This window comes from Drosophila biarmipes, chromosome 3L (genome assembly GCF_025231255.1).
Source record: "Drosophila biarmipes strain raj3 chromosome 3L, RU_DBia_V1.1, whole genome shotgun sequence".
Taxonomy (NCBI): domain Eukaryota; kingdom Metazoa; phylum Arthropoda; class Insecta; order Diptera; family Drosophilidae; genus Drosophila; species Drosophila biarmipes.
The window spans coordinates 3,207,276-3,235,121 of NC_066613.1; the positions used below are offsets into that span (position 1 = coordinate 3,207,276).

The window sequence follows — 27,846 nt, forward strand, 5'->3', positions numbered from 1 at the left end:
GCTAACAAAAGGTTTTCTCACAGCGGCTACGCAAATATTTTAATTTTTTAATACCGGGATAGAAGTTGAAATGCAAATTAAATGATAAAGTTTATTATAGTTCTTACATAGAACGCGAAAGGGCTCGTGCAGACAAAAATTTGATGTACATCGTGGCAAATTTAGAGGATAATAATTTCGTGTTAGTCTAACAGGAACATTGAATGTTAGGCGGTTTAAAAGATCTGCAGAATCAATGTCACCTCTTATAATATTTTGTATAAAAATAGTACCAAGCATTGTTCTACGATTTACAGGTGTAGTAAATTAAGCAATTGTAATCTACTCTCGTATGAAGGTAGCCTTACGTTTTGATCGCAGTTCAAACTACGCAGGGTAAAAAAGAGAAATTTTTTTTTGTACCGACTCAATACGGTCAATGTGCACTTGATATTGTGGACTCCAAACCGACGAACAATATTCCAAAATAGGACGGACAAGGGAGGTAAATAATAATTTGGTCGTATAAGGGTCATCAAATTCTTTTGACGAACGCTTTATAAACCCAAGAACACTTATGGCGTTGTTAACAGTGGACATAATGTGGCAGTCAAATTTAAGTTTAGGGTCAAGAAGAACACCTAAATCGTTAATTGAATATATACGGTCAAGTGGCGCTTTTTTAAGAAAGTAACTGATAAACGTAGGAGTACCCCTATAAAAAGTCATACCGTTGCATTAAAGGCAGTTCAAATTTAAAAGGTTGTACTCACACCATCCATGAAAACAATCAATATCCGACTGTAAGTTAAATCCCGACGCTATATCATTATATGATAACCAAAGCTTAACATCATCAGCATACATTAGTACACGAGAATGTGTTATGATTGAGGGAAGATCGTTAATAAACAAAGTAAACAGCAAAGGGCCCAAATGACTACCCTGAGGCACTCCAGATGTCACGTAGATCAATTTTGAAACAGCATTCTTGAATATAACCCTCTGAGTCCTACCATTCAAGTAACATTCAAAGATAATAGATTACCAGGAAACCCAAGCTGATCTAATTTAAATAAAAGAAGTGAGTGGTTAACGGAGTCAAAGGCCTTACTAAAATCTGTATATACAATGTCAATCTGCATATTTTTCTTAAACCCATTTATTACAATAGATGTCAACTCAAGAAGGTTGGTGGTGGTCGATCTTCGCTTAACAAAACCATGCTGACACGGTGATATAAGCGAGGAACATAAATGTTGCAAATGAGAAGTGATAATACGTTTAAATGCTTTAGGCATTGCTGACATTTTAGAAATACCTTAGAGGGAGGCGATAAAACACCTCTTCTGGCATTGTCTAGCTGATAGATTGCAGAACTGTGATATTTTTAGATAATATAAATAAATAAATATTAGATAATCCAAATGTATTAAAGTTTTATTTGTAAAATGGCGCAAATACAGTACAAATGCAAAAGTGTTATTTATTTAAGTTCGCAAACGAATATTGCTTCCAAGTCTGCAATCAATTTAGCATCATCTGATTTCCCATTATCCATAGGAAACACTTTAACATGTTCTTCAACACTGCGATAAGATGATGCAAGGCCAGGCTTTATTTCATCGTCATTGAATAAGAGGCAGGAATCCGACGATTCGTTACATTTGTTAAGTAAGTCCTTTGAAGTTTTTTCTTGTGAGTTATTTTTTTTTTGTACATTGTCCTCATTTAATGATTTTGCATCAAATGGAATATTTTTTTCATATGCTATACGATTAACTATTTTAGTGGATATTTCATTTAAATGATCCTTGTTACTATATTGAGAGTTATCATCACAGCTAGAATTTTGTAAATTGTTTTGATTAACTATCGCGTTTTCATTGTGAATGTTTGACTGAGCAATGTCTATAGGTGATAAACATCTAGAATTTTTAGAAACGCAAATGTTTGTATGGCAAAACATTAAATTGTTAAACCCTTCTTGAAATTGTATTCCCATCTTGTCAGGATGAACCATAAGTTCCTGAAAGTGGGCATAATAACTTTGGCGTAGTTCAATGTTGTTTACAAATGAACGCGATTCATTTAAAAGGTTCAAAATTATTTCCGAAGGTGTAAGACACTCATAGTTCCGCAATTTTATCAAATATTCAAACGTTTTGTAAACTTCTAAGCGACAATCCCATATGTTTTGCAAAGCTTCTATTGTTGTCGGTTCTGAATGTATTGTAACGCAAATTCCCAATAAGGCGTTATGCACTTCCTGTAAAAAATTTAAAATTATTGTTCAAATTTGTTACTATGTGAATAATACTTTCCTTTAAAATTTGCTTTTTAATTAAATGGCCAGAGGATAATAACAGTTGTTGCAGACAAAAATGAGCTTGAGATCGAAGAATGTCATAATCTTCTTTATTGAATGACACCTCCAACATCGAAAATATATTTTTAGTTGTGGTTTTTGTCTTCGAATTTGATTCGTCTCCCTTGTATAGGATATGAAAATTTTAAAATTTATATTGGCTATATGGCTTTACAACATAATATTTACGCCAAATGAAGTTTCGTTACGCATAACTAAGTCGTCCAATATTTCCTTAACAAGAGTCTCCGAAATAATTTCACAGTGGCTTCCTTCTTGTAGAGTAGAGCACCATAACGATATTACTCTATACAGAATTAAACGTACATTGCTGAAATATAAAATTTAAAATCATTAGTATATTTAACAAGGAAGTCCACCACTTCTTCAGCGACAATAAGATAGAGAGGCACCTCATTGTAGATTACTTGTAGTGATTTTCATGAAATTTTTAAAGATTTTTGCTAACTTCAGTGATATTAAAAAAAAAATGTTCGTTATATTTTTTTTACCATTTTTTGACATCTATATGTTAGAGTAGTCCGATTTTTATTAAATTGAATTCGAAATTCTTAAAAATTTGAAAAATGTTATTTCCAAGCTTAGAAAGATATATGTGAAAAAACACGAAAGATATATTTTTTTCATATTTTCCGACTAACTTTCCGATCGGCAGCTTTATGATATACTCGTCCGTAATTCGAAATTCAAAACCAATTAAAAAATGTTATTTCCAAGCGTAGGAAAAAAAAAGATATAAAGATAAAACAAGATATAATTTTGTCATATTATTTTACCACAAATTTTTCGATCATTCCTATGGCAGCTATATGATATAGTCGTCCGATTTTGATAAAATTTAATTCGAAATTTAGAACTAGTTAAAAAATGTTATTTCCAAGCTTAAAAAATTATATGTTAAAAAACACGGAAGATATAATTTTTGTTTACATTTTTTCCCCGATAGTTCTTATGGGAGCTATAAGGTATAGTTGTCCGATACGGCTGGTTCTGACTTATATACTACCTGCAATAGAAAGAAGACTTTTGGGAATGTTTCAGCCCGATAGCTCTCAAACTGAGAGACTAGTTTGCGTAGAAACGGACAGACGGACATGGATAGATCGACTCGTCTAGTGACGCTGATCCATTCTATCTATTTTACTTAATGTTAAAGTCAAGAAATAATTTAGTTGATAATGTTGGAAATTTAAAAATTTATTTAGGTGTAAGTTACTCCTCATAATTAAAAGCGAAAATTTACCGGGACCTGTCAGTTACTGAATACGTAAATGCAGAGAGTACATAGGAAAAGAATATGCAGGGAATGAAGCAAGAGAGTTTGGTTACAAGGAGCGGAGAGGGTCGACAGAGCGTGCCGGTAGTCGAAGGAGCCAGACGGCGAAAGACGAGAGACCGCCGGCGTGCCATGAGAAAGAAGTAACGGTAGTTGGGCAAACTTTGGAACCTAGTGTGGTGCACATATGTGATCCAGTAGCCTTGACAGCACTGTCGTTGTGACCTACCTATCCTGACGTGGTATTAATGGTATGTGGCGATTATCTGGAAAGCGCATCAATTAGCTATGTTGATTCCGGTATCCAGTAACACAATAAATTGGCTACCGTGAATCCCAGTTCGAAACCCCTTCGACTGTTGCGAGGACTGCTATGGCTACGTCAAACGGTTGCCTTGATTACCAAGCAGGAATTGTTCAGGCGTACCGACAGAAGCCTGAAGCCACAACAAGTTGAAAATGGTAACAGACTTAAAGCCTAAGCTTGTCTTAAAATATATTTACGAAAAGTTAATTCACTAAAATGAGAAGGAAGACGAAAGTCCCAATTTACAGACCGTCGCCACTTATGGACCTCACCCCTATTTAAATAGTTGCAATTTCGATTTGTTAGCATGACCAAGCTTGCCAAAAAGCCGTGAACTAAACTTCGAATTTATGGGAATAATTCTTACTTTCTAGCTCTGACGAATAGATATTCGTCCAATTTAATGTGGACCAAGTTGGCAATAAAACGTTTAATACTCGAATTTTTCTTACTCGAAACTTACCGCTCCCACTTTAACATTTATATTAAAAAACAAGGAAGAACGCTATTGTGCGACTATCAGATACCCGTTACAGAGTTTAAATGAGAAATGGCGATATTTTAGGGCGCCACCACGTCTGCCTTTTTTAGCTCTTAGTTTCCGAGATCTCAGCGTTCATACGGACAGACAGACGGACGGACAGACGGACATGGTTAGATCGACTCTGCTAGTGATCCTGATCAAGAATATATATAATTTATGGGGTCGGAAACGCTTCCTTCTACTTGTTACATATTTTCCGACAAATCCAACCCTTTGAAGGTTAATATCATTTTCTTTTTCTAGAAATGTTTTTTGTGTGTTATGTTCAAAAACTGCCGTCACTGAAGCTGAACATTTGGGTACCGGGTATAGTCTGCGGTTTCTCCGTCGACCAGTGGACCAGTGGTGTGGTAAAATGTACCAATAAGCGATCCGTCTACCAAGTCGAAAATTGTGTTTTCATCTTGGTAGCTGTTGGTATTCTTGTACAAAATAGTTCTTGCAGAAAAAACTAAACCTAAACTTCAGTCACCTAAATTTCAGTTACTCACACAATACTTAAAAATGTTTATTTTTCCCTGAACTATTCAAATCTTTTAATCTTTGCTTTAATAAATGAGAATAACAAGGAAGAACGCTATGGTCGAGTGCCTCAACTATCAGACACCCGTTACTCAGCTTACGGGAGCAAAAGGGGAATGGAAATATATAAGCAGCAAAGCCATTTCAGTAGATGCTATGTGGGCGGAAGATAGATTTAAGCGTTTAAACCGTCTGCGGGCGTTAGAGTGGGAGTAGCACATTTTTATAAGCAGCCAAGCTATATTTTAGGGCGCCACCTACCAGATATTTCAGTAGATGTTATGTGGGCGGCAGACAGATTTAAGCGAGAAAAACACATTTCACTTAAAATTGCTTTTTATCATAAAAACTGTAGGCCCAACAGATTTTTTCGAATTGTGGGCGTCAGAGTGGGCGTGGCACCCCGCAACAAAATTACACTGCGCAGGAAGACCAGGAATCTCCATGCCAAGTCTTACTGTTCTAGCTCTTATAGTTTCTGAGATCTCAGCGTTCATAAGGACAGACAAACAGACGGACAGGGTCGGGAACACTTCCTTGTACCTGTTACATACTTTCCGACGAATCCTGCATACCCTTTCACTCTACGAGTAACGGGTATAATAAAGTGTACCTTATTTTATAAGTTTTAAGTAGCCTGGTAGGTAGAGGTTTTGTCTGTAAACTGAAATTCGCAAATAAGCGCTACAGTCTGTTAAATAATGGATTAAGTTATTACAAAAACTGTCAGTGTTAAAAATCAAGTCTAAGGCACCATCTGTCATGATATGGGGAGCAGTTTCAGCCATAAAATAGAGCACTTGTTTGACGGTAATCTAGATCGTTTTCAATATAAGACCAAAGAGGAACATAATTAAAAAAAAATATTTGCAGAAATTGTGCTTCCGTACTGACTAGATCTTCCAACAGAAGTATGATCCTAAGCATTAGGAGCATATCGTGAAGGATAGAGTCTGTATTATGGTCCCCGACAGTAATGTTCACCACCACAAAGCCAGGACTTCAAGATTATACCGCACGTTTGGGAAATATAATATAACTTTGTATAATAGTATTTAAAACAATGCTGAACTTGTTTTCATGTCAAAGTTACAGAAGTTGTTAAAATTATAAAAGGATGCCATATGTTAAGTTGCTGACTTCAGTGGTATCCTTTTTTTTAATCTATATGTTAGAGTAGTCCGATTTTTATTAAATTGAATTCCAATTTCTTAAAAATATAAAAAGTTATATTCCCAATATTATAAGATAAAATGTCAAAACCCCAAAAGCTTTAATTTGTTTAATATTATTTTCCTACCAATTTTTTTTCCGATGGTTCCTGTTTTTCTATGACTATGTCCTTATTCTTTGATTATCTTAAAACTGTTTTAAAAATGGGGTACGAGGTGTAATTTTGATGATAAAAGGTATATTTATTAAAGATATTTTATAATATAAATTTATTTTTTTCCCCAAGAATATGTTTGTGAGAAGATACCACTGGTTACAATTTCATTAAGAGTTTATATGAAATTCATTGTGCGGACCAGAGCTTGCTAGTGAAAAAACAGATTTGCTGGATGAATAACTTCTTCTTCCCTCTCTCACTCCATTTAGCTAAGTAACAGATAACTTATGGTCGATCGACTATAGCGTTTTCCCTTGTTTATTCCATATTTTTCGGGTAGTATATAAGACTTAGAAGGAAGCGTTTCCGACCCTATAAAGTATATAGCTCTATCCTCTTTTTCTTGACTTCTGTCTTGTCTGATTTTCAATCACAAGTCTATTAGCTATTAAATACTATCCGTCTCCTCTTCTTTGACAATTTTGCGCTACTTTCTTTTTCAGCTGGGTAGGCGTTAGGCTGCCTGCTCCCGCACTCCACCCTTTTTTCTAGCGTAATGTCACCATTACGCTGCTTTTCCTATTTGTAAAAGGGACAAAAGGGCGCTCAGCAGAAGTACATGATAGAGATATAGATTACAAGATTACTAATCATAAAAAAAGTAGACTGAAAATAGTACGCTACCTTTTTGTGATACATAATATATTGCAAATATCGCATCGTGCATTTTCAAAGGAAACTAATTTTTCTTTTTAATAAAGAAAAAAGGCATAGGGCTTTGCTCCTGAAGCAAAACATTCTATATCCGATTGCCCCTGTTCCCTGTTAAAGCTGCTAGTTCTTTTTAATTTTGAGACAATGCTCCCAAACTTTGTATGTATTCTTTTGTATTCTTTTTTGTAAAATACGGAAGCTCAAACGCGATTTGAAGAACTCCAAATCGACCCACCAAAATATGGACTTCATCAGCATAAGAGGCAAACTATTTTCTAGCTATCGCAATATTTTTTAAAAGAAGACTTATCTTGGGAAAAACAGGAAATATAATGAGATATACATTTTAGCTTCGTTGTTTTCGACCCTTCTTTTTCATTATTTCGGAACCAGCTTTTTATACCCTTGCAAAGGGTATATTGATTTCAGTAAGAAGTTTGCAACGCAGTGAAGGAGACGTTTCCGACCACATATAGTATTTATATTCTAGTTCAGCATCACTAGACGAGTCGATCTAGTCATATGCGTCTTTCCGTCCGTTCTTCTTTAGCATATAGTATATAAGTCGAAAACAGCTGGATCGGACCACTAAATCTTATAGCTCCCATAGAAATATTTGGAAAAAATTAAAAAAAAAAAATGAGATCTTTGGTTTTTTTTAACATATAACCCCCTACGCTTGAAAATAACATTTTTAAAAAGGGTTTGAATTTCGAACTTAATTTTATCAAAATTATAAGACTATATCATATACATAGCTGCCATTAAAACGATCGAGAAAGATCGCTATAGTTTATTGACTCGACTATCAAATTTTTTATTTTCTCACCAATTTTCCTATCGTTCCTATGACAGCTATATGATATAGTCGTCAGATTTTGATAAAATGTAATATAAAATATTATTTCCAAGCTTAGAAGGTTATATGTTGAAAAAACACCGAAGATAACATTTTTTCATAATTTCCGACTAATTTTCCGGTTATTTCGATGGCAGTAATATGATATAGGTGTCCGATTTTGATCAAATTTAATTCAAAATTCAGAACTAACTAAAAAATTATATCTTTGGTGCTTTTTAACATATAACCTTCTATGTTTGGAAATAACATTTTTTAATTAGTTCGGAATTTCGAAAATTTTATCAAAAAACGATGACTATATCATATAGCTGCCATAGAAACGATCTCAAAATTAGTCGGCGAATATGAAAAAATTATAGCTTTGGTGTTTTTTTAACATATAACCTCCTACGCTTGGAAATAACATTTTTTAATTGGTTTTGAGTTCCGGATTAAATTTGATAAAAATCGAACGTCTACGAATATATCATATAGCTGCCATAGAAACAACTGCAAAATTAGTCGCAAAATAAGGAAAAATTATATCTTTCGTGTTTTTTTCACATATGTATAGCCTATTAAGCTTGAAAATAACATTTTTTAAATTTTTAAGAATTTTGGAATTCAATTTAATAATAATAAAAATGATCTAAAAAAAATAATGAAATTAAAAATTTAACATGTTGTTACTAAAGTTGATTATTTCTTATAACTGCAAAGATATAGAAACTTTCGGCTTGCAATTATTTTAACACATGTCGATTTTTCATTTAATGAAAAGTGCTTAGCTGTAGCAAATTTGTGGGTTTCTGGTATAAAGCAGTGAAATACAGTACCTAAAAAAAATCCGAGTGTAGGTAACAAAATTTAAAATTTAAAAAAAATGTTTGTGGGAGAAATAGTAAAAAAAATTTTAATTTACATTTTTTTTTATGAATTAAAAAATTTGTGTGTTTAAAACAATTTATTTAAAAAGCAGAGGTTTCGGAGGATTTTATGCAGAAGACATGAAATCAATCGGATAATCGTATACTTTTTAAAAAGTAGTTTTTTTTTACAAACTTTAACAAATACTAACAAAAAAAAATGAATATTTTCTCCCAAATCCGTACACGCTTGTTTACTTATTTTCCGAATAGTATACGTAAAAAAGTTTTAGTTTCGGTTTGTAAAAGAATGGCCCTTTATACGATAGGAAATACTTATTTCTGCTGGTTAAATACTTTCTGACGAATCTCTCTAGTCTGTACTCTACGATTAATGGGTAAAAATATCTAAATAACTTCGACAGTCTGTAATCAGTTTTTTTTTTCAGATGCATAGCAAATAATACTGTTTCAAACTTTAGCCTTGTACAGATTTTAACAATATAAGTACTTACGTGAATTGCTTCTGATTTGCGGCAGGTAACATTGATTTTGTCCTTTCGAGGGCATCCATTAAAATGTTTAAAACAATTCTGAAGTCCATTCTGAGGTGTGTATAACATCTTTAAATAAACATTTAAAAAATTAGTTTAAGAAGAATTCAAAATCAATAACAAAGGTAATTTTAAAAATTGTATACTCTTACAGAGTGTATTAGGATTTTAGTAGGAAGTTTGCTACGCAATGACGGCGACGTTTCCGACCCATAAAATATTTATATTCGTGATCACCTTTACTCTAACACATAGTTGTCAAAGAAACGATCAAAGAGATAATAAGAAAAATATTTTTAAAAATTTCGTAAAAATTTAACATGGTGTTACTAACATTAATTTTTTGTTACAACTTCAAGTGTATACAAACTTTGGCTTGTCGAACTGAACTTTCTTTCTTGTTTTGATTTATATTGATACTTCGATTCGGCTGGAAAAAAGTAACATACAAAATTGTGCTACATTATCTACACGTTAGGCAAAGAGCACAAAAAACGCGATGTTTGCTATCCGACTTATTTTAAATCTAAACTCTATACATGACTGCATTGTTAAAAAATGAAAAAAAAATTAAAAAAAATTAAAAATAACTAAATTGCTTTAAATTTCTCTGAAGCAAAATCACATCTAAATAACAAAACTTAAATGGGAGTAATTTTTATTTTTATTGATTTTTATTGTTGTTGTTCTCAGTCATGTCAGGCTTCATAATGTGAATAAATAAGAAAGGCGGCTTCGATATATAACCTATTTAATACAACCTAATGTCCCTAATAAAAACGACTTTAAAACTTCTTCAAATCAATTTTATTATGTTTGTAGTTTTTACTTTTTATTCCCTTGAAGAGGGTATAATAATTTCAGTAAGAAGTTCCCGAACAATATATTGGTATACATATATTCTTGATCAGCATCACTAGGGGAGTCATTCTACGCGTGTTCGTCTGTCCGTTTCTATGCAAAGTAGTCTTTCAGTTTTGAAGCTATCAACTTGAAACCTTCCCAAAAGTCCTATTTCTATTGCAGGTATTATATACTACTGGGGTCAAAAAGTAAGGTGAATTGTGAATTTGTTTGTAAAGTGAAAATTCTTTATTTATTCTCCTGAATCAATTTCATCCCCTTCAAAATAATCCCCTCCCGATAAAATACACTTATGCCAACGTTCTGGTCTTTTTGACGAATTGCTTCATGCAAACGACGCATAACGCTCAAATTATATTCCTTATTAACAGTTTGGCCAGGTGGAACGAATTCATAGTGCACCACACCACGAAAATCGTCATCATAACCTTGATTTTTGAACGACTTTGACGTGCTCTTTTCGGTCTGCCCTCGCCTTTAGCACGATATTCGCTTGATTGGCCTGTTGTTTCAGGGTCGTAAGCATAAATCCAAGTCTCATCCTCAAAGTTTCAGCAGCCGTAATTTCATTCCGCAAACAAAATTTGATGGCACTTCTCTGCTCAATTAAATCAGACATTGTAAAAATCGACAAAAGCATTCTTGATCATTTGGTAAACACAAGCGTAAATATAGTACTGATACTGACATTGACATGAATTACCGCCAGATGCCAGCAACAGTCCTGCCAACTCAAGAAAAAAAGAACTAGTTGGCTATCCTAATTTTAAATGGAAATTTCACCTTACTTTTTGCACAGTACTAGTATTATAATATTATATTATAATATTAGGAATATGATTTTTTTAATTTTTAGGAATTTGGAATTAAATGTAATAAAACTCGGACGACTCTAACATACAGCTGTCAAAAAAAAGGGTCAGAGGAATAATGAAATATTTTTTTTAATATCACTGAAGCAACAATAGTTAAAACTTTAAAATTATTTTAATAATTCCTTATAAGTGCATGGGTATATAAACTTCGGCTAGCCGAAGTTAAATTCCTTTCTTGTTTTTTTTTGTGACCTGCTGTCTTCTTAAATAAACTGCCCTGCAGTTTTTTTTGTGGCTGGTAGGTCCTTAACGACATTCGAACCTTTTATATTCCGGCCCTTAGAGCAAATTGTGCTTTTAATGAGCCTCTATGTAGAGCGTTATACTTTTGGAAAAACTTAGATCTCACATGCGGCAGGACCCATGCTCCCCAAGAGACTTAATACTAGTAAAGTAGCCAGTTAAGGTACCAACTGTTGGCGAAATAAATAAATAAGCAAATAAAAGGCTATACTACATTCGACGGAAAGTTTGTAACAGGTAAAAGGAAGCGTTTCCGATTACATAAAGTGTATATATTCTTGATCAGGATCAGGATCACTAGCCGAGTCGATCTAGCCATGTTCGTCTGTCCGTCCGTCTGTCTGTCCGTATGAACGCTGAGATCTCGGAAACTATAAGAGCTAGAACAGTCAAACTCAGCATGCAGATTCTCGGGCTTCCTACGCAGTGTAAGTTTGTCAGCAGGATGCCACACCCACATTAGCGCCCACAATCCGTGAAAATCTGTAGAAACAACAATTTAACTGAAATGTGTTTTTCTCGTCAATATCTATCGACTAACCTAAAAAAAACCCACTCTAACGCCCACAAACAGATTAAACGCTAAATCTGTCTACCGGCCACATAGTATCTACTGAAATATCTGGAAGGTGACGCCATAAAATATAGCTTTGCAGCTTATATATCTTCACTCCCTTTTTGCTCCCTAAAGCTGAGTAACGGGTATCTTATAGTCGAGACACTCGACTATAGCGTTCTTCCTTTTTTAAAAATATAGTTGTCCGCTCCGGCTCGTTCCGACTTTCTGTATGTCAAAAAATACCGAAGCTATGATTTGTTTCATATTATTTTTCCACCAATTTTTATGATCGTTCATATGGCACCTATATGATATCGTCCGATTTTGATCAAATTTAATCCGAAATTCAGAACATATTAAAAAATGCTATTTCCAAGCATAGGAGGTTACATGTAAAAAACACCGAAGATCAAACTTTTTTTCTTAATTTTTTCCCCGACAGTTCCTTGGGGAGCTCTAAGATATAGTTGTCCGACCCGGCTGGTTCCGACTTATATATTTTCTGCAATAGAAAGATGACTTTTGGGAAAGTTTCAGCCCGATAGCTTTAAAACTAAGAGACTAGCTTGCGTAGAAACGGACGACCCGCCTACTGACGCTGATATATATGTTTTTAGGGGTCGGAAACGTATCTGACTGAAATAATTGTTGCAAACTTCTGACTGAAATCATTATACCCTCTGCAAAAGTATACCTATTGCGCTAGTTTTCCACGATCTTGTAGGAAAAAAAGGTGCACAAGAGTAAGAGGGGACGGGGTAGGTTTTTTTCTGAATCCGCTCGATTGATGTCGGTGGTACCAGTCGGAATTCAGACAAACGAAGCATTTTTCGATCTGGAATACGAGCAGAGGATATTAATTACTCGTTTGCTGTACCAAACGTAAAAACGTTTTGACAAGTTTAAAGACAACTTATTATGAGAACACCAAATTTCAACTCTCACTAAGTCATTTTGTTGAAGTACACCGTCACAAATTGACTTCACAGACCTAAATATATTAGGGTTTAAGTCCGCAAGTCCATTTCTCTCTGAAAACTTTCCACAACAGAAGAAAATGTATATCCGTCCCGCTCTTTCTTAAGTGAGTCTTTAAACAGGTCTTGCAAAATCGAATCCGTGGGAATCATTTCAATGTAAAAATATATTTTTTATAAAATATTCAATAATTTTATTTTATGAGTTCGATAACTTTACAAAAGCGATCTGGAATCCATTGGTTGGGTTAATGTACATTTTCTTGTAGTCACATAACTATTTCTTATAGTAACCATTATTTTTTTTAATTATGCACTTATTTGATGAATATTACTATAGATATTATTATATTGTCCAATTATCTTGACTTTTTTTATTATAAAAGGGAATGCCTCCATGTTTATTATTATTTTGACGGAATAAACACAATTTTTTTTCTGTTTGGAAATAGCTAGACGAAAATTTTGCATGTCAATGGAGTTGGTATAAAAATTAAATAAAACTAATATGCCAGGAACGTGTCTAAAAGCGGCAATGAAAAAAAAAGGTAAACTTGTTTAAAAAAACGTTTTGGTATATAAGAAATGAAGTTAAATTCGGCAAGCCGAAGTTTGTATACACTTGCGGTTATAAATAAATCAATAATTTTATAAAATTTAATTCGAAATTTTTAAAAATATAAAAATTTATATTCCTAATACTATAAGATAATATGTCAAAAAAGCCCCAAAGCAATAATTTTGTTTCATATTATTTTTCACCAATTATCCGATTGTTTCTATGACAGCTATATGATATAGTCGTCCGATTTTAATAAAATTTAATTCGAAATTCAAAACCAAATAAATAATGTTATTTCCAAGCGTAGGAGGCAATAAGTTAAAAAAACACCGAAGATATAATTTTCCAGTATTATTTTACCACTAATTTTCCGATTGTTTCTATGGGGTATATATGGTATAGTCGTCCGATTATGATAAAATTTAATTCGAAATTCAAAACCAAATAAAAAATGTTATTTCCAAGCGTAGGAGGTTATAAATTAAAAAACACCGAAGATATAAGTTTTCGATATTATTTTACCACTAATTTTCCGATTGTTCCTATGGGGGCTTTATGATATAGTAGTCCGATTTTGATAATATTAATTCGAAATTCAGAATTCACTAATTTAAAAATGTTATATACAAGCTTAGAAAGGTATATGTTAAAAAACACCAAAGTTTTATTTTTTTAATTTTTTCCCCGATAGTTCCTATGGGAGCTATTAGATATAGCTGTCCGATCCAGCTGGTCCCGACTTATCTACTACATGCAACAGAAAGAAGACTTTTGGGTAAGTTTCAGCCCGATAGCTTTAAAACTGAGAGACTAGTATGCCTAGAAACGGACGGACAGACGGACATGGCTAGATCGACTCGTCTTGTGACGCTGATCAAGAATATATATACTTTATGGAGTCGGAAACGTCTCCTTCACTGCGTTGAAAACTTCTGTTTTCGACCCCAGGACAGGATTAAACGCAATGTCCGTCCGTTCGTATGAACGCAAAGATATGGTAAAACTTATTTTGCTTCGGCATAACGCTATAACCTGTAAAGCTCTAAATTTTATTATGTTTTCTATTTACAAAATGATATTTGTATTTTGAAAAAAAATATTATTGTTATCTAAGTGTTTTTTTAAATATTGAATTGAGTCCATTTAGGTGGTAGATATTTTATTTTACGCATGCAATATCACCCTTTAATTTTTCAAAAGGTTTTGAAAATGTCGAATTTTTTAAACTTTAATGGATGTAATACTTCTGTTGATATCGTATAAAGAAGAAGAATCTAAAATACCCTTTTACTCCAACCCTTTAAAATAACGGGTATACAAATCAAAAACAAGAAAGGAGGGTAATATCGGCAAGCCGATGTTTGTATACCCTTTCAGTTAAAAGAAAAATATTTTAATTTTTTAATTTTTTTTACATCCATATGCTAGAGTAGTCCGATTTTTATTTAATTGAATTGCAAAAAAAAACTAATCTAATGATAAATTGTTATTTCAAAGCTAAGAAGGTTATATGTCAAGAAGCACCAAAGCTATAATTTCATATTATTTTGCCACCAATTTTCATATCGTTCCTATGACATTTAGATCAAATTTCAGAACTAATTAAAAAATGTTCTTTTCGAGCTTAGAAAGTTATATGTTAAAAAACACCAAAGATAAAATTTTTTCATAATTTTCGACTAAATTTCCGATTGTTTCTGTGGCAGCTATAAGATATAGTCGTCCAATTTTTAAAAAATTTAGTTCGAAATTCAAAACCAATTAAGAACTGTCAGTTCTAAGCGTAAAAGGTTATATGTTAAAAAACACCGAAGAAATAATTGTTATACCCGCTACTCGTAGATTAAAAGGGTATACTAGGTTCGTCGGAAAGTATGTAACAGGTAGCAGGAAGCGTTTCCGACCCCATAAATTATAAATATATTCTTTATCAGGATCACTAGACGAGTCTATCTAGCCATGTCCTTCTGTCCGCAAGAACGCTGAGATGTCGGAAACTATAAAAGCTATAACCGTCAGACCTGGCATGCAGCATGCAGCGAGGTGCCACGCCCACTTGAACGCCCACAATCCGCTAAAATCTGTAGACCCTACAGGTTTTATGATAGAACAAAAATTTTAACTGAAATGTAAATGTATTTGTCTCATTAAAACCTTTCGATTGACCCAAAAAAATATTTGCCACACCCACTCTAACGGCCCCAAATGTCTAAAACGCTTAAAACTGTCTGCCGCCCACATAACATATACCAAAATAGCCTGTAGGTGGCGCTTAAAAATTTCTTTGCTGCTTATATATTTCCATTTTTATTTTTCTCCCTCAAGCTGAATAACGGGTATCTGATAGTCGAGGCACTCGACTATAGCGTTCTCCCTTGTTTCATATTATTTTACCATCGATCGTTCCTATGGTACTATAATATAGTTGTCAGATTTTTAAGAAAGAAGTTAAGGGGCATTCAAAAATATTCATTTTGCACCTAAAATACATTTGGAGCTGTACCTTTTCTTTTTTTTTATTTTGCACCTAAAATACATTTGGAGCTGTTTGATACCTTTTCTTTTCTTAAACATTTTTAAGAATATACAAAACATTTAAAGTTGTTATTATATAAAAGCAGAAGTTACTTACATTTCAATAAGAATTTCCAAAAGTTCCAATAGCTTTATGTACATTTTTGGTAAAAAGGTTTCAAAATATGCATGATCTATTCGAAAGTTATTTCCTTGCTTGGGATTTACTTTCAGTCCTTTGTGTATAAAACCCAAGATTTGATGTAAGCATATGTACTTTTTGAATACAAATTGTTCCCTAAAAATAGTTTTGTTTTACTCACAGAAAGTACAGTAAAGTAAATATAAAATAACAACGGCTTAGGTAGGCACCGCAACTTTTAAATCAAGATAAAAATACTTTACTCACCTCAAAAAAATTTTTAAGTATTCAATAAGATTAAAAATTCGCTGAAAAGACTGCGATACCCTCTCAAAGGGATCTTTTTTTGCTTTAAAAGGAAAATTTACAAAAATATTAGCTTGAGAAGGGCAATCCGTCGTTTTCTCTGTAATCACAAATTTGTTGTTTATAATATATTGAAGATTACTAAGCAATGAAAGCTGGAAATCTTTCCACACTGTTTTTTTAGTAACGCTTTCACTGTTGGAATTACGGTGCATATTCTCTACCAAAAGCCAACATTCACCAGTTTGATGAACAACATCAACAATATGGTGGTCTACCAAAGATATTAATAGCTTTTCAATAATTGATTTTTTACATTTTATTCCTCTTGGGTAATATTTTAGACATCGCTTTATTACGTACAAGGCAGCAAGCGTTCGGCGTTCGTTTTCATATATTTCTGTCAGACATAAACGTTCAATAACTTTATTTAAATAAGTGGATGCAAAAACTTTTGATAAATTTCCGTCGCTCTGGATTCTATCTATTAGAAGAGCTGTAAAGTAAACAATCATATTTATTCATACATTAAAAATGTGCCGGTAGTTTTGCCTTATAGAATAATTTTAGTACGTATCATAGCGGCTCTTATGCGTTAATGTAATCGATATTTGATAAGGTAGTAAAAAACACGTCGAACAAAAAAATGTACACATTTTTATATTCGATAATCATAGAGTAAAAGATTCGTTGGAAAATATGTAACAGTTAACCTATAAAATATATTGATCAGGATCACTAGCCAACTTGATCTAGACATGTCCATCTGTCTGTCCGTACGTATTACTTGGTACAATAAAGAAATTGACGCTAGGTGCTGATATTGCGGGGTGTGTTTGTACACAATTGGACAACTTTTTAATTATTATTAACTGCTATAAAGTTAATTGCCGAGTTGGTGGCTTAGTTTTTATACCCTTGCGATCTAGCCATGTCAGTCTGTCCGTCCGTTTCTAAGCAAACTAGCCTCTCCGTTTTAAAGCTATCGGGCTGAAACTTTCCCAAAAGTCTTCTTTCTATTGCAGGGAGTATATAAGTCGGAACCAGCTTGGTTGGGCAACTATATCGTACAGCTCCCATAGGAACTTTCGTGAAAAATTAAAAAAAAAAACAAGTTTTATCCTCGGTGTTTTTTACATGTAACCTCCTACGCTTGGAAATAACATTTTTTAATTGGTTTTGAATTTCTAAATAAATTTTCTAAAAATCGGACGACTATATCATATAGCTGTCATAGAAACGATCGGAAATGTAGTCGGAAATTATGAAAAAAAAACTTTCTAAGCTTGTAAATAACATTTTTAAATTAGTACTGAATTAAGATTTAATTGTATCAAAATCGGACGACTATATCATATAGCTGTCATAGGAACGATCGGAAAATTGAAAAATAATATGAAACAAATTATAACTTCGCTGATCATTAATATATATACTTTACGGGGTCGGAAACGTCTCCTTCACTGCGTGCAAACCTCTAACTAAAATCATTATACCCTCTGCAAAGGTATTAACATTATATATGTACATAAATTTTAAATCACGGCAACTCAAAAAGATTAAGTGAACTTACCCATTCCTGATAAAATAAGATCACCATACAAACGTAACTCAGATAAATTACACGATTGGTATAATATTGATAGCCATATATGAACGTTTTCTTCTAACTTTATGTATCTTTGCTTAAGATAACATATAAGGAGTCGGAACCCACGAGCACGACTTTTGCGCTTTTTAAGTGTTGATGTTACAAGTCGGTCCATATTACTCTTTCCTAATATATAATCAAGTACTAATGTAGTTATTTTCGAAGTTTTTCAAGAAAAGTTATTTAAAATCGTTTTACTTTAGTTTCATAAGCCGGCAATTCCGACAACATGTGCTCAAGGGCAATGTTTATTTTCTGAATAATGTTACCGCAGATCTATTATTAAAACATCGGTTATAGCCTCTCCCCACTTTGTCTACCCAGTGGAAAAGACGACATGCTACAAGAAATTATTCTCATACTGGTTCCGAAACTCACTTTCGAAAGACTAGCATGGATTTAAATCTCGCTTTAAATTATTAAATAAAAGTTGTAATTGTGCGAAAGGGATGTACTTGTTTTTGTTGCACCTTGGATTGCGCATCTATTGCGCACAAAAAGCACTCGAAAATTTTATGAGCCTCAAGGTTATTTTTTTCCAAAAATCTGTCGCTGCAGTCAGCTATTTTATTTAACACCAAAAAATAACTTTATTAAGTAATATGCATTCGGCTCCGCAACAGCTGTCAAGTAGCTGGTATTTGTGTAGTCCAGTCCAGTACTTTTTTTCAATGGGCTTCTCCAGGACGATTAGTCAAATCCTACAATAATGAGCAAAAGCGTGAATAATGCGTCCTTGCGGTCTGCACTGACCTTCGGAAAAGGTTTTTGTGCTTTCTCTTACATTTTGCTTTTTCCTATATTTTTTCTGATAACTGAAAAACAGATCCTACGGAGAGCATTAGACACCTAAATATCGCTTGCTTCTAATGGTAATAGGCACAGATATTTAAACGATATCCTTTTTTTTAGAAAAGTTACCCATAAATTACTAATGAAAGATATTTGACTTATTTTGACCATTTTCCAATAAGGAGCACATCTCAAAATCGTCAATCCCGCCCTTGTTCCAGCAGGTCCTCCCAAACAGTGGTCACAAGAACGAGGTCTCCCCTAGTAAATTCTTTGCCAATGTCTTTCTTTGGCACATGGAGTCTTATGGCAGAAAATTATCCCAGAAAATAAAATTAACAAATTAACATTTATTAGTTTAAATTAGTAATAAACATAAATTGTATACTTTTACCTTCATAGCTATGAAGAAGAAGTTCATAGCCGGCTTATAAGCCGGCAATAAATAGGATACTTTTCACGACAGTGCTTGCTTTTGCAAAGGCGGGACGTTTTTATTTTTTTTCTCAAAATCTTTTATTTTTTATTTAACATTGCTTTCTATAATCTATAAACATTCTGCCTAATACTTCGGTTTAAAAATAAAAGCATTTGATAAACCGTCTTGAAAAATTAGCTAAAAAAAAGGGTATGCTAACCGACCACCTGTTAGTGGTACCAATTTGTTCGAATTTTAATTGTTGTGTTAACGAAGTATTTGTAGTATGGTACTTAGTATTGTAGCTATTGGGAAGAATTTTAAAAACTTGCCGCCTTTGCAAAAAGTTGGCAGCAGTGTCATGAAAAACGTCCAATTATTTACCGGATTAGAAGGCGGCTATGAAAAAGATAAAGACATAACAGAAGAAGTAAACAATTTTGAAAGAAGGTTAGCAGAACAAGCAGCCATATCCTTGCGATTCATTGGCGAAAATATCGAATTAGTTACATCGGATTGCAAAATAAATTTTGAGGAGCTTCTAAGAATTCTCTGCCGCATCCTAGCCACTCGATGTCTTTATTTTTGGTTTACTTTTTAAAAATCCAATTCAGCAGCCGCAAGCAGCTGATTTTTTCCTTTATTTTATAAATTTTGTAACCTTAAATTACTTTTAAACGTAATTGGAAAACGTTCAAAAGAAGTCAAATTAAGTTGATAAATAATCAATTAGTTTTTGTACCCAGGCATAATCATTTTTCGGTAATTTTTCCGACAAATGAAATTGCTAAAACTTCTGTGACACCTACGGTTTTTATAGGCTTGTTTGTAAACCAAACGTCCCCATATAAATGTTATAAAATTTCCATCTGTCTCGCCAAATTTATGCTTATATTTAATCTCAGCTGACAGAGAGTAATAAGTTTTTTTTTTATTATTTTTGTATACATTTTATTTTGCTTATCAATGTAAGGCGGTGAGTAATTCCTTTACAGCGTCTTCCCACAGACTTTATCAATGCCAGAGGTCCAGAAAGCAATAAATATTATTTCTTCTAAATTTTTTTTAAATACTTTTTTTTTTATCAATGTACAGCGGTGAAATAGTCCTTAATAAAGTCTTCCCACGGATGTCCATTCACCAACTAGTACTTGTTGAACGGTTGGTCCATAAGGTTTTGACGTCCATAACATAACATATCCAAGCTAGTTCTCTAACCAAATTTGACAAACTCCTATATGTGATAGTTAGCCATGAATTTTTTCAAGTCATTTGAAGATATTTTTCTTGAAAGGGAAAATTTAAACATTTACTTTAAATTTTTTTTATTGTTCAGCGCGCTTGCTAATTTGATGGTAGTAATTGAAGTGTTCATGGAGCTTATTCAAAAATTCCAACCGTTCTGAATGGATAAACTCCATGGTAAGGGTATATAACACACGTAAGCTAGAATTTATTATGTATAGAGTTTTTAGTGTGAATTTCATATAATCATAACGTTTACTTATTCCAATGATTTCTATGTTTAGGAAAACGTTTAGTGACGATGCCGTGTCAGATTGGTGGGTCTTACGACGACACCTTTTCTGCTTCCGTTAAATATGTCTTTCTTTTTTCTATCGCTTCGTTGGAGGAGGTATGTGTGCTCTTCGAAAGATCTTGTGTAATCTGAAATATTATATGCCTTAATAGTTTAATATCGTATTATGTTTACCATTTTGTATCCGTTTTGCCATAATTAAAATTATTTATCCTGTTGTCAATTTAGGAGTGAAAATGGGTCGCCGACCAGCAAGATGGTATGAATATTTATTTATTCATGTTAAGTATATTTGTTTATTTATAATTTTGAATTATTGCAGCTACCGCTATTGTAAAAACAAGCCCTACCCGAAGTCTCGATTTTGTCGTGGCGTACCTGACCCCAAAATTCGTATATTTGATTTGGGAAGGAAAAAGGCGACCGTTGAGGATTTTCCCCTGTGTGTTCATTTGGTTTCTGATGAATACGAACAGCTGAGTAGTGAAGCTTTGGAAGCTGGCCGCATTTGTTGTAACAAGTATTTGGTAAAATACTGCGGTAAGGACCAGTTCCACATCAGAATGCGTCTGCACCCATTCCACGTCATCCGTATCAATAAAATGTTGTCGTGTGCTGGAGCTGATAGGTAAATAATACTTTATTTTCGCAATGCCATCGGAATAATGAATGTAACTTCATTGTCGACTTATAATGTTAATGTTGTTTTATTTTCAGGCTTCAGACTGGAATGCGTGGAGCTTTTGGAAAGCCACAGGGCACGGTTGCTCGAGTTCGTATTGGCCAACCGATTATGTCTGTCCGCTCAAGCGATCGTTACAAGGCTCAAGTTATTGAAGCTTTGCGTCGTGCTAAGTTCAAGTTCCCTGGGCGTCAGAAGGTCAGTAAATATTTAATATTTTTAATTTTAAACTTAAAACCAAAAAAAAAACATTTAATTATACAATATAATTTGCCCCGCTTAAGGATTGATTTGGTTTTTTTTATTGTTTCGAAAAACGGCGCAATATTTTGCCTTAACATTTATGACATAAAGTAGTAAATTTAATTTTTGTTTTATGTTTAATATTTAGTTCGAATTTTTATACCCTTGCAGAGGGTATAATGATTTCAGTCAGAAGATTTCAACGAGGTGAAGGAAACGTTTCCGACCCCATAAAGAATATATATTCTTGATCAGCGTCACAAGACGAGTCGATCTAGCCATGTCCGCCTGTCCGTCCGTTTCTACGCAAACTAGTCTCTCATTTTTAAAGCTATCGGGCTGAAACTTACCCAAAAGTCTTCTTTCTGTTGCATGTAGTAGATAAGTCGGAACCAGCTGGATCGGACAGCTATATCTAATAGCTCCCATAGGAACTAAATTTTTAAATTTTATATTTGGTTTTGAATTTCGAATTAAATTTTATCAAAATCGGACGACTATATCATATATCCCCAATAGAAACAATCGGAAAATTAGTCGTAGAATAATATCGAAAATTATATCTTCGGCGTTTTTTAACTTATAGCCTCCTACGCTTGGAAATAACATTTTTTATTTGGTTTTGAATTTCGAATTAAATTTTATTAAAATCGGACGACTATATCATATAGTTGCCAAAGAACGATCGGAAAGTTAATAGGAAAACATGAAGTAAAAATTATATTTTTTGTGTTTTTTAATATATAACCTTTTAAGCTTGGAAATAACATTTTTAAATTAGTTCTGAATTTCGAATTACAATTTATTAAAATCGGACGACTATATCATATAGCTGTCATAGGAACGATCGGATAATTGAAATTGAAACAAATTTCAGCTTTGGGGCTTTTTGACATAGTATCTTATAATATGGGAAATATACATTTGTATAGTTTTTAGAATTTCGAATTCAATTTAATAAAATTATTGATTATTTTTTATAACTGCAAGGGTATACAAACTTCGGCTAGCCAAAGTTAACTTCCTTTCTTGTTTTAGTGTAATTTTCCTAGTTTTCAACCTGCGTTAGTGCACTTATATGCGGCGTCCTAAGTTTCAAATCATTAAAAAAAATCCAATATATTGGAATTGAATGGCAAGCGACCAAGTATTACGTCAAAGTTTTCGATGTCAGCATAAATTTTAACAAGTTTTGTAGAAACTGAATCTTCTTTGTTTATATACATTGGCTCGCAGCTTATTTCGTGCAGTTACTTAAAAAAAAGTCGTTATTCCGGCTAAACTATAAGAGATAACAGAAAAATTTTAATGCAGAATCTTATAAGGGAATATTAACTTCTTTATTAAATCAAAGCGATTTTCTTAATCATAAAAACAAAAATAATTATTTAATAAAAACAAAATGTACAGGCTTTTTCCATGCCGCAGCTTATTTCGTGCAGTAGCTTCTACGTAACTTATTTGTAATTTAACCGCTAATATTTAGTGTGTCCTCCTTTCTGGTTCAGGACGGCTTTAAAACGATTTTTCATGGATGAAACTACCTTTTTAGTGGTTTCCACTGGAATTTTTTGCCATTCTTCCATAAGAACAGTTTTTAGGTCGTTTTTGTTCGAAATCTTCCTCTTCCTTATAGCAATGTCCAATATTTCCCATAAATTTTCAATCACATTCAAATCTGGAGACTGTGGTGGCGTTATAACGACATGAAGGCAGTTCCAGATAAGCCAAGACTTCTCAATTCCTGCTGAATGCTTCGGATCGTTGTCCTGGTAAAATCGAAAACGATCGAGTATGCCAAGTTTTTCAGCAGTTTGCAGTAGGTTATCTTCTAAAATTTTAAGGTACATTTTGGCATCCATGATGCCATCAACAAAAATGAGGTTACCCACGCCAGAGGCTGCCATACAGGCCCAAACCATGACGTGATCCCCGCCATGCTTGACGGTAGGTTTCAGGTGCTTATTTTCCAACTCTGTATTTGGTTACACATATTGTCGTCCATCTGAACCAAAAATGTTAAATTTTGACTCATCAACAAAGTTAACATCATCCCAGAACGAAATCGGTAAATATATGTATTCCTTTGTAAACTTTAGCCGAGCAGCAATATTTTTCTTGCTGATAAAGGGCTTCTTCCGTGCTACTCGACCGTTGAAGTTATGATCGTGCAGCACACGACGCACCGTATCAGGACTACACTTCTTGCCCATTTCGTCCTCGACCTCTGAAGCTATTTTTGGGGCCGATAGCTTGGGGTTTTCCCTAATTTTCCGGACAATACGGCGCTCTTCATGGTCGTTGAAAATTTTATTAGGAGCTTTTCGGACTTTATCTTCAATGCGGTTCTCTCGGACAAACCTTTGGATGATGTATTGTACAGTACTGGGACTTTGGGATACCATTTCTCTAATGACCCGCTGACTTTTTCCACTTTTAAAGTGTTTAAGCACAAGTTCTCGCTCCTCGATGGTTGTGCGTGGTGCCATTTCGGTAATTCCCCTGTATCTTTATTCAAGTGTGACCAAGCTCAAAATTTCATAAAATATCTATTTGTTAGTATTTTAAATAATCAAATAATAAAGACTAAATATTCAATGTTTTGGCTTTAAACATAATGCACGAAATAAGCTGCGGCGTAGAAAAAGAATGTACATTTTGTTTTTATTAAATAATTATTTTGTTTTTATGATTAATAAAATCTCTTTCGTTTAATAATCAAGTTAATATTCCCTATTCAGATACTGCATTTAAATTTTTCTGTTATCTTTTTTAGTTTAGCCGGAATAACGACTTAAACTTTTTTTTAGGTAACTGCACGAAATAAGCTGCGAGCCACTGTATTTATATTTTCTTTTACAAACTGTTCTTTGATTGACACAAAATTAATAATATTTCTAGACGATACAGGGTTTATGCCAAGTGCATTATATATTGGATCCATTATTTCGTTGAACCCTTCACTGTCTAGAAATTTGAATGGTTTTCCGTCTGTGGTTACAATTTTGATCAAAGAAAAAACAATTGCTTGTTCACTCGTTTGATACGATATTTTTCGTTTTTCTTCGCATTCTGTTAACTTTGTAGATCCAGAATTATTCCACTCATTGAAAATGTCCATATGCTTCGTTGTTAAGTGACGTCATACATTTTTGGAATGATTCCCGGACAATTTAATTCCGCAAACATTACAAATTGATTTCATTTCATCCAAATTGAATTTATAAAATTGGTGCACATTTTTATTACTGTCTCTTTCCATTTGACAACAATAATTTCTTAACACACTTAAACAACGCAACTTAACACACTAAATTCACGTTCGCAATTAAACGTTTAACGATTTGAAAGTCAGAAAGAGACACTTATTTGCAGACGAGAAACGACAGTTATATTTGCGAGCTCTGATCAATAGGTATTGATAAGACATTTCTAGCATGAAAACTTTGGCAACCGTAGTTTTGGGCGGTTAGTGGGCGTTAGAGTTGGCGTGGCACACTTTTTTTGGTCCGTCGATAGGTATGCCAAGGAATCTGCTTGCCAAGTTTAAATATGCTAGCAAGGACGAAAGGACAGGCGGACATGGCTAGATCGACTCGGCTGGTGATCCTGATCAAGAATATATATATACTTTATGGGATCGGAAACGCTTCTTTCTACCTGTTATTCATTTTCCGACGAATCTAGTATAACATTTTACTCTACGAGTAACGGGTAAAAAAAACACCAAAGATATATTAAAAAAAATTTTTACCTTATTCCTGTATATGTAGATGTAGAAGATTTAGTCGTCCGATCCGGCTGGTTCCGACTTATATACTACCTTCAAAAGAAAGAAGACTTTTGGAAAAGTTTTAGCCCGATTGCTTTAAAATTGAGAGACTAGTTTGCATGGAAACATACGGAGAGACGAACGGACGTAGCTAGATCGACTTGTCTAGTGATGCTGATCAAGAATATCTGGCATTAACCTTATTTTTAACAGTATTTCAACTTCTTTTTTCTATTCCACCATTTCCTTTTCGTGGTGATTTTTACTTTTAAACAACTAATATATTGCGCTTCTTCTGTTCGGTACCTCACTTTGATCCAGAATTTGAATAGCTTTTTAATTATTTTATCTTTATTTATAGATCTATGTTTCCAAAAAGTGGGGATTCACCAAATACGAACGAGAACGCTATGAGGAACTCCGCGATGACAACCGCCTTGAACCCGATGGCTGCAATGTTAAATACCGTCCCGAGCACGGACCAATTGCCGCTTGGGAAAAAACTCAGCGTGACGTTTATGCCTAAAATTATTTTCAACTTAAATATTGCATAAACAATTGTAATTCAAATAAATACTGCTGAGCAAAGATTTGATTTGGGATGTGGACGGTACTTATTACAATAGCCAAATAAGACAAAAGGTTTTTAGGTTCAACAACTAAATTTGTAAAATGAAAAATTCTTGTCAATGTTAGTAATTCTCGAAAAGATTGCGCAAAAGACTAGTAAACGCCCCCGTCTTTTGGAGATTTGCAAAAAAACTAAGCCAAGTCAGCCGTCTTCACCTTCCAGACTTTACTGGGTATGGTCTAGAAGGAAAAGCCAATCAGCACGGCCGTACTTCTGGACGTCAACCATTCACCTCAAGGGTTTCTCTATCCAGATTCCCAGCTTTCTCCGGATTATTTTTTGGGCCCAATAAAGTTAACTAATTTTCACTGGCACGCTGGTGCAACGACTTTGACGTTAGTCATTCTGCGCTGCGGAGCAGTCCAAACGCACCCTTCCTCGACTTTCAACTTCTTCGATATCTCCTTTATTTATCACTTCGCTATGCCATGGATCCAAACTCCGGGTAACAATCATTTTTAGCACCATGGATAACTTGGCAGGACCTAACCGATTGTTGATAACCCTATCGATTACCTAAAAGTGGCATCAAAAATGTTCAAGAATTTTAGTTTGTGTAAAGTGTATTTGTCTAAACTTTAGACTCTAAGTCATGCTCTCTTTAAATTCTGTTTAGCTGTTTAACTTGGGGTCGATTGAAATTGCAGTTTTTGCCTTGGAACCATGATAGACAGGAGGCATACTTAAAAATTAAAAAACCTTTTTTTTTAACTTGACTAATGCCTTATAGTCAGTACAAACAAGTGTGCCGTAAGACACCAAGCAATGCTTCTTATGCGCGGAGTGCTAAACCGGTTTGGGCAATTAGCGAAATCGCGGACATGAAAAGGACGATTTAACAATGGACAGTTTTAAATACGTGCTCACATATACAAATTACTGGAACTTAGAAAATACATAAGTTTATCGTTGTTACTTGCATTACGGCTATCAAACAGTTAGACGTGACACAGTGCATTATAATCATCACAAAGAACACGAAAAGGATCAGGAAGGGAATAATTGGATCTACATATTGGCAGGTACAACGGACAAAAACGACGAACTGTTTTACTGGGTACATATTAGTTGAGGGAACTAAGAAGGAAAGGGAAGTCGACATCATTAATTAGTTTATGAAAAAAACTGCATGACACGATGATTCAGGGTTGGTAAGTCCAGCCGGCGCAACCTTGCATGATAAGAGGGCAATGGTCTTCCTGTGTCTCAGTTTTATCCTTCCAAAGCAAATAAAACAAAAGAGAGAGAGAGAGAGAGAAATGTACACTTAGAACAGTTCAAATTTAACAAGTTAATATACAAATAAAAAGGTCTAACTGAGGGCCATTATATGAATAATTTAAACACATGGCTGTAATTAATACAGCATGATTTTATGACAATATGCAGATCATTAATCATTAATCTAAAAAATAAAGGTCCGTGGTGGCTACCCTTTGGCACTATAGAACTTTAACTTTAATTATTTTGAGAATTTTATTATTAAAACGGACCATTTAAGTAGAAAAATATCAACTCTTGTGGGCTGGGAGGAAAACCTAGAAGGGACAATTTATAAATAAGAAGCCTATATCGGTATAAGTTATATCAGTTTGATGATGTGTCAGAAAACCTCTAGTAATTAAAGACGTAAATTCAAGTAAGTTAGTAGAAGTTAAGCCACATTAGTGCTAACTATCTGATCTTTGGATCGTATTATTAAATACGCGTACATGTGTTTCTAAACTGTATCCCAAAGGAATCTTTTTCTGCA

At 33.7% G+C, this 27,846-nt stretch overlaps 2 protein-coding genes across 4 annotated transcripts; one reads left to right on the top strand and one right to left on the bottom strand.

Moving 5' to 3' along the window:
* Positions 1–1,393: 1,393 nt before the first annotated feature.
* LOC108024078 (uncharacterized) lies at positions 1,394–18,259 on the bottom strand. Of its 3 annotated transcripts, XM_050886301.1 has the most exons (8): positions 18,214–18,256; positions 17,938–18,141; positions 16,326–16,860; positions 16,035–16,214; positions 9,284–9,391; positions 2,537–2,678; positions 2,300–2,471; positions 1,394–2,244 (listed from the first exon to the last, which is right to left on the bottom strand). In XM_050886301.1, the coding sequence occupies exons 2-8, from the start codon at positions 18,128–18,130 to the stop codon at positions 1,466–1,468; spliced, it is 2,109 nt and encodes a 702-aa protein (XP_050742258.1). In that variant the 5' UTR covers positions 18,131–18,141; positions 18,214–18,256; the 3' UTR covers positions 1,394–1,465. The 3 variants fall into 3 exon arrangements, with proteins under 3 accessions (XP_050742258.1, XP_050742257.1, XP_016949342.2); XM_050886300.1 differs by having other exon boundaries at positions 17,938–18,259; XM_017093853.3 differs by lacking the exons at positions 16,035–16,214; positions 16,326–16,860; positions 18,214–18,256 and having other exon boundaries at positions 17,938–18,084.
* Positions 18,260–20,764: 2,505 nt separating this feature from the next.
* Positions 20,765–26,052, top strand: LOC108024077 (60S ribosomal protein L10). The gene is made up of 5 exons (XM_017093852.3): positions 20,765–20,861; positions 20,994–21,024; positions 21,088–21,393; positions 21,483–21,645; positions 25,824–26,052. The coding sequence occupies exons 2-5, from the start codon at positions 21,002–21,004 to the stop codon at positions 25,986–25,988; spliced, it is 657 nt and encodes a 218-aa protein (XP_016949341.1). The 5' UTR covers positions 20,765–20,861; positions 20,994–21,001; the 3' UTR covers positions 25,989–26,052.
* Positions 26,053–27,846: the final 1,794 nt, after the last annotated feature.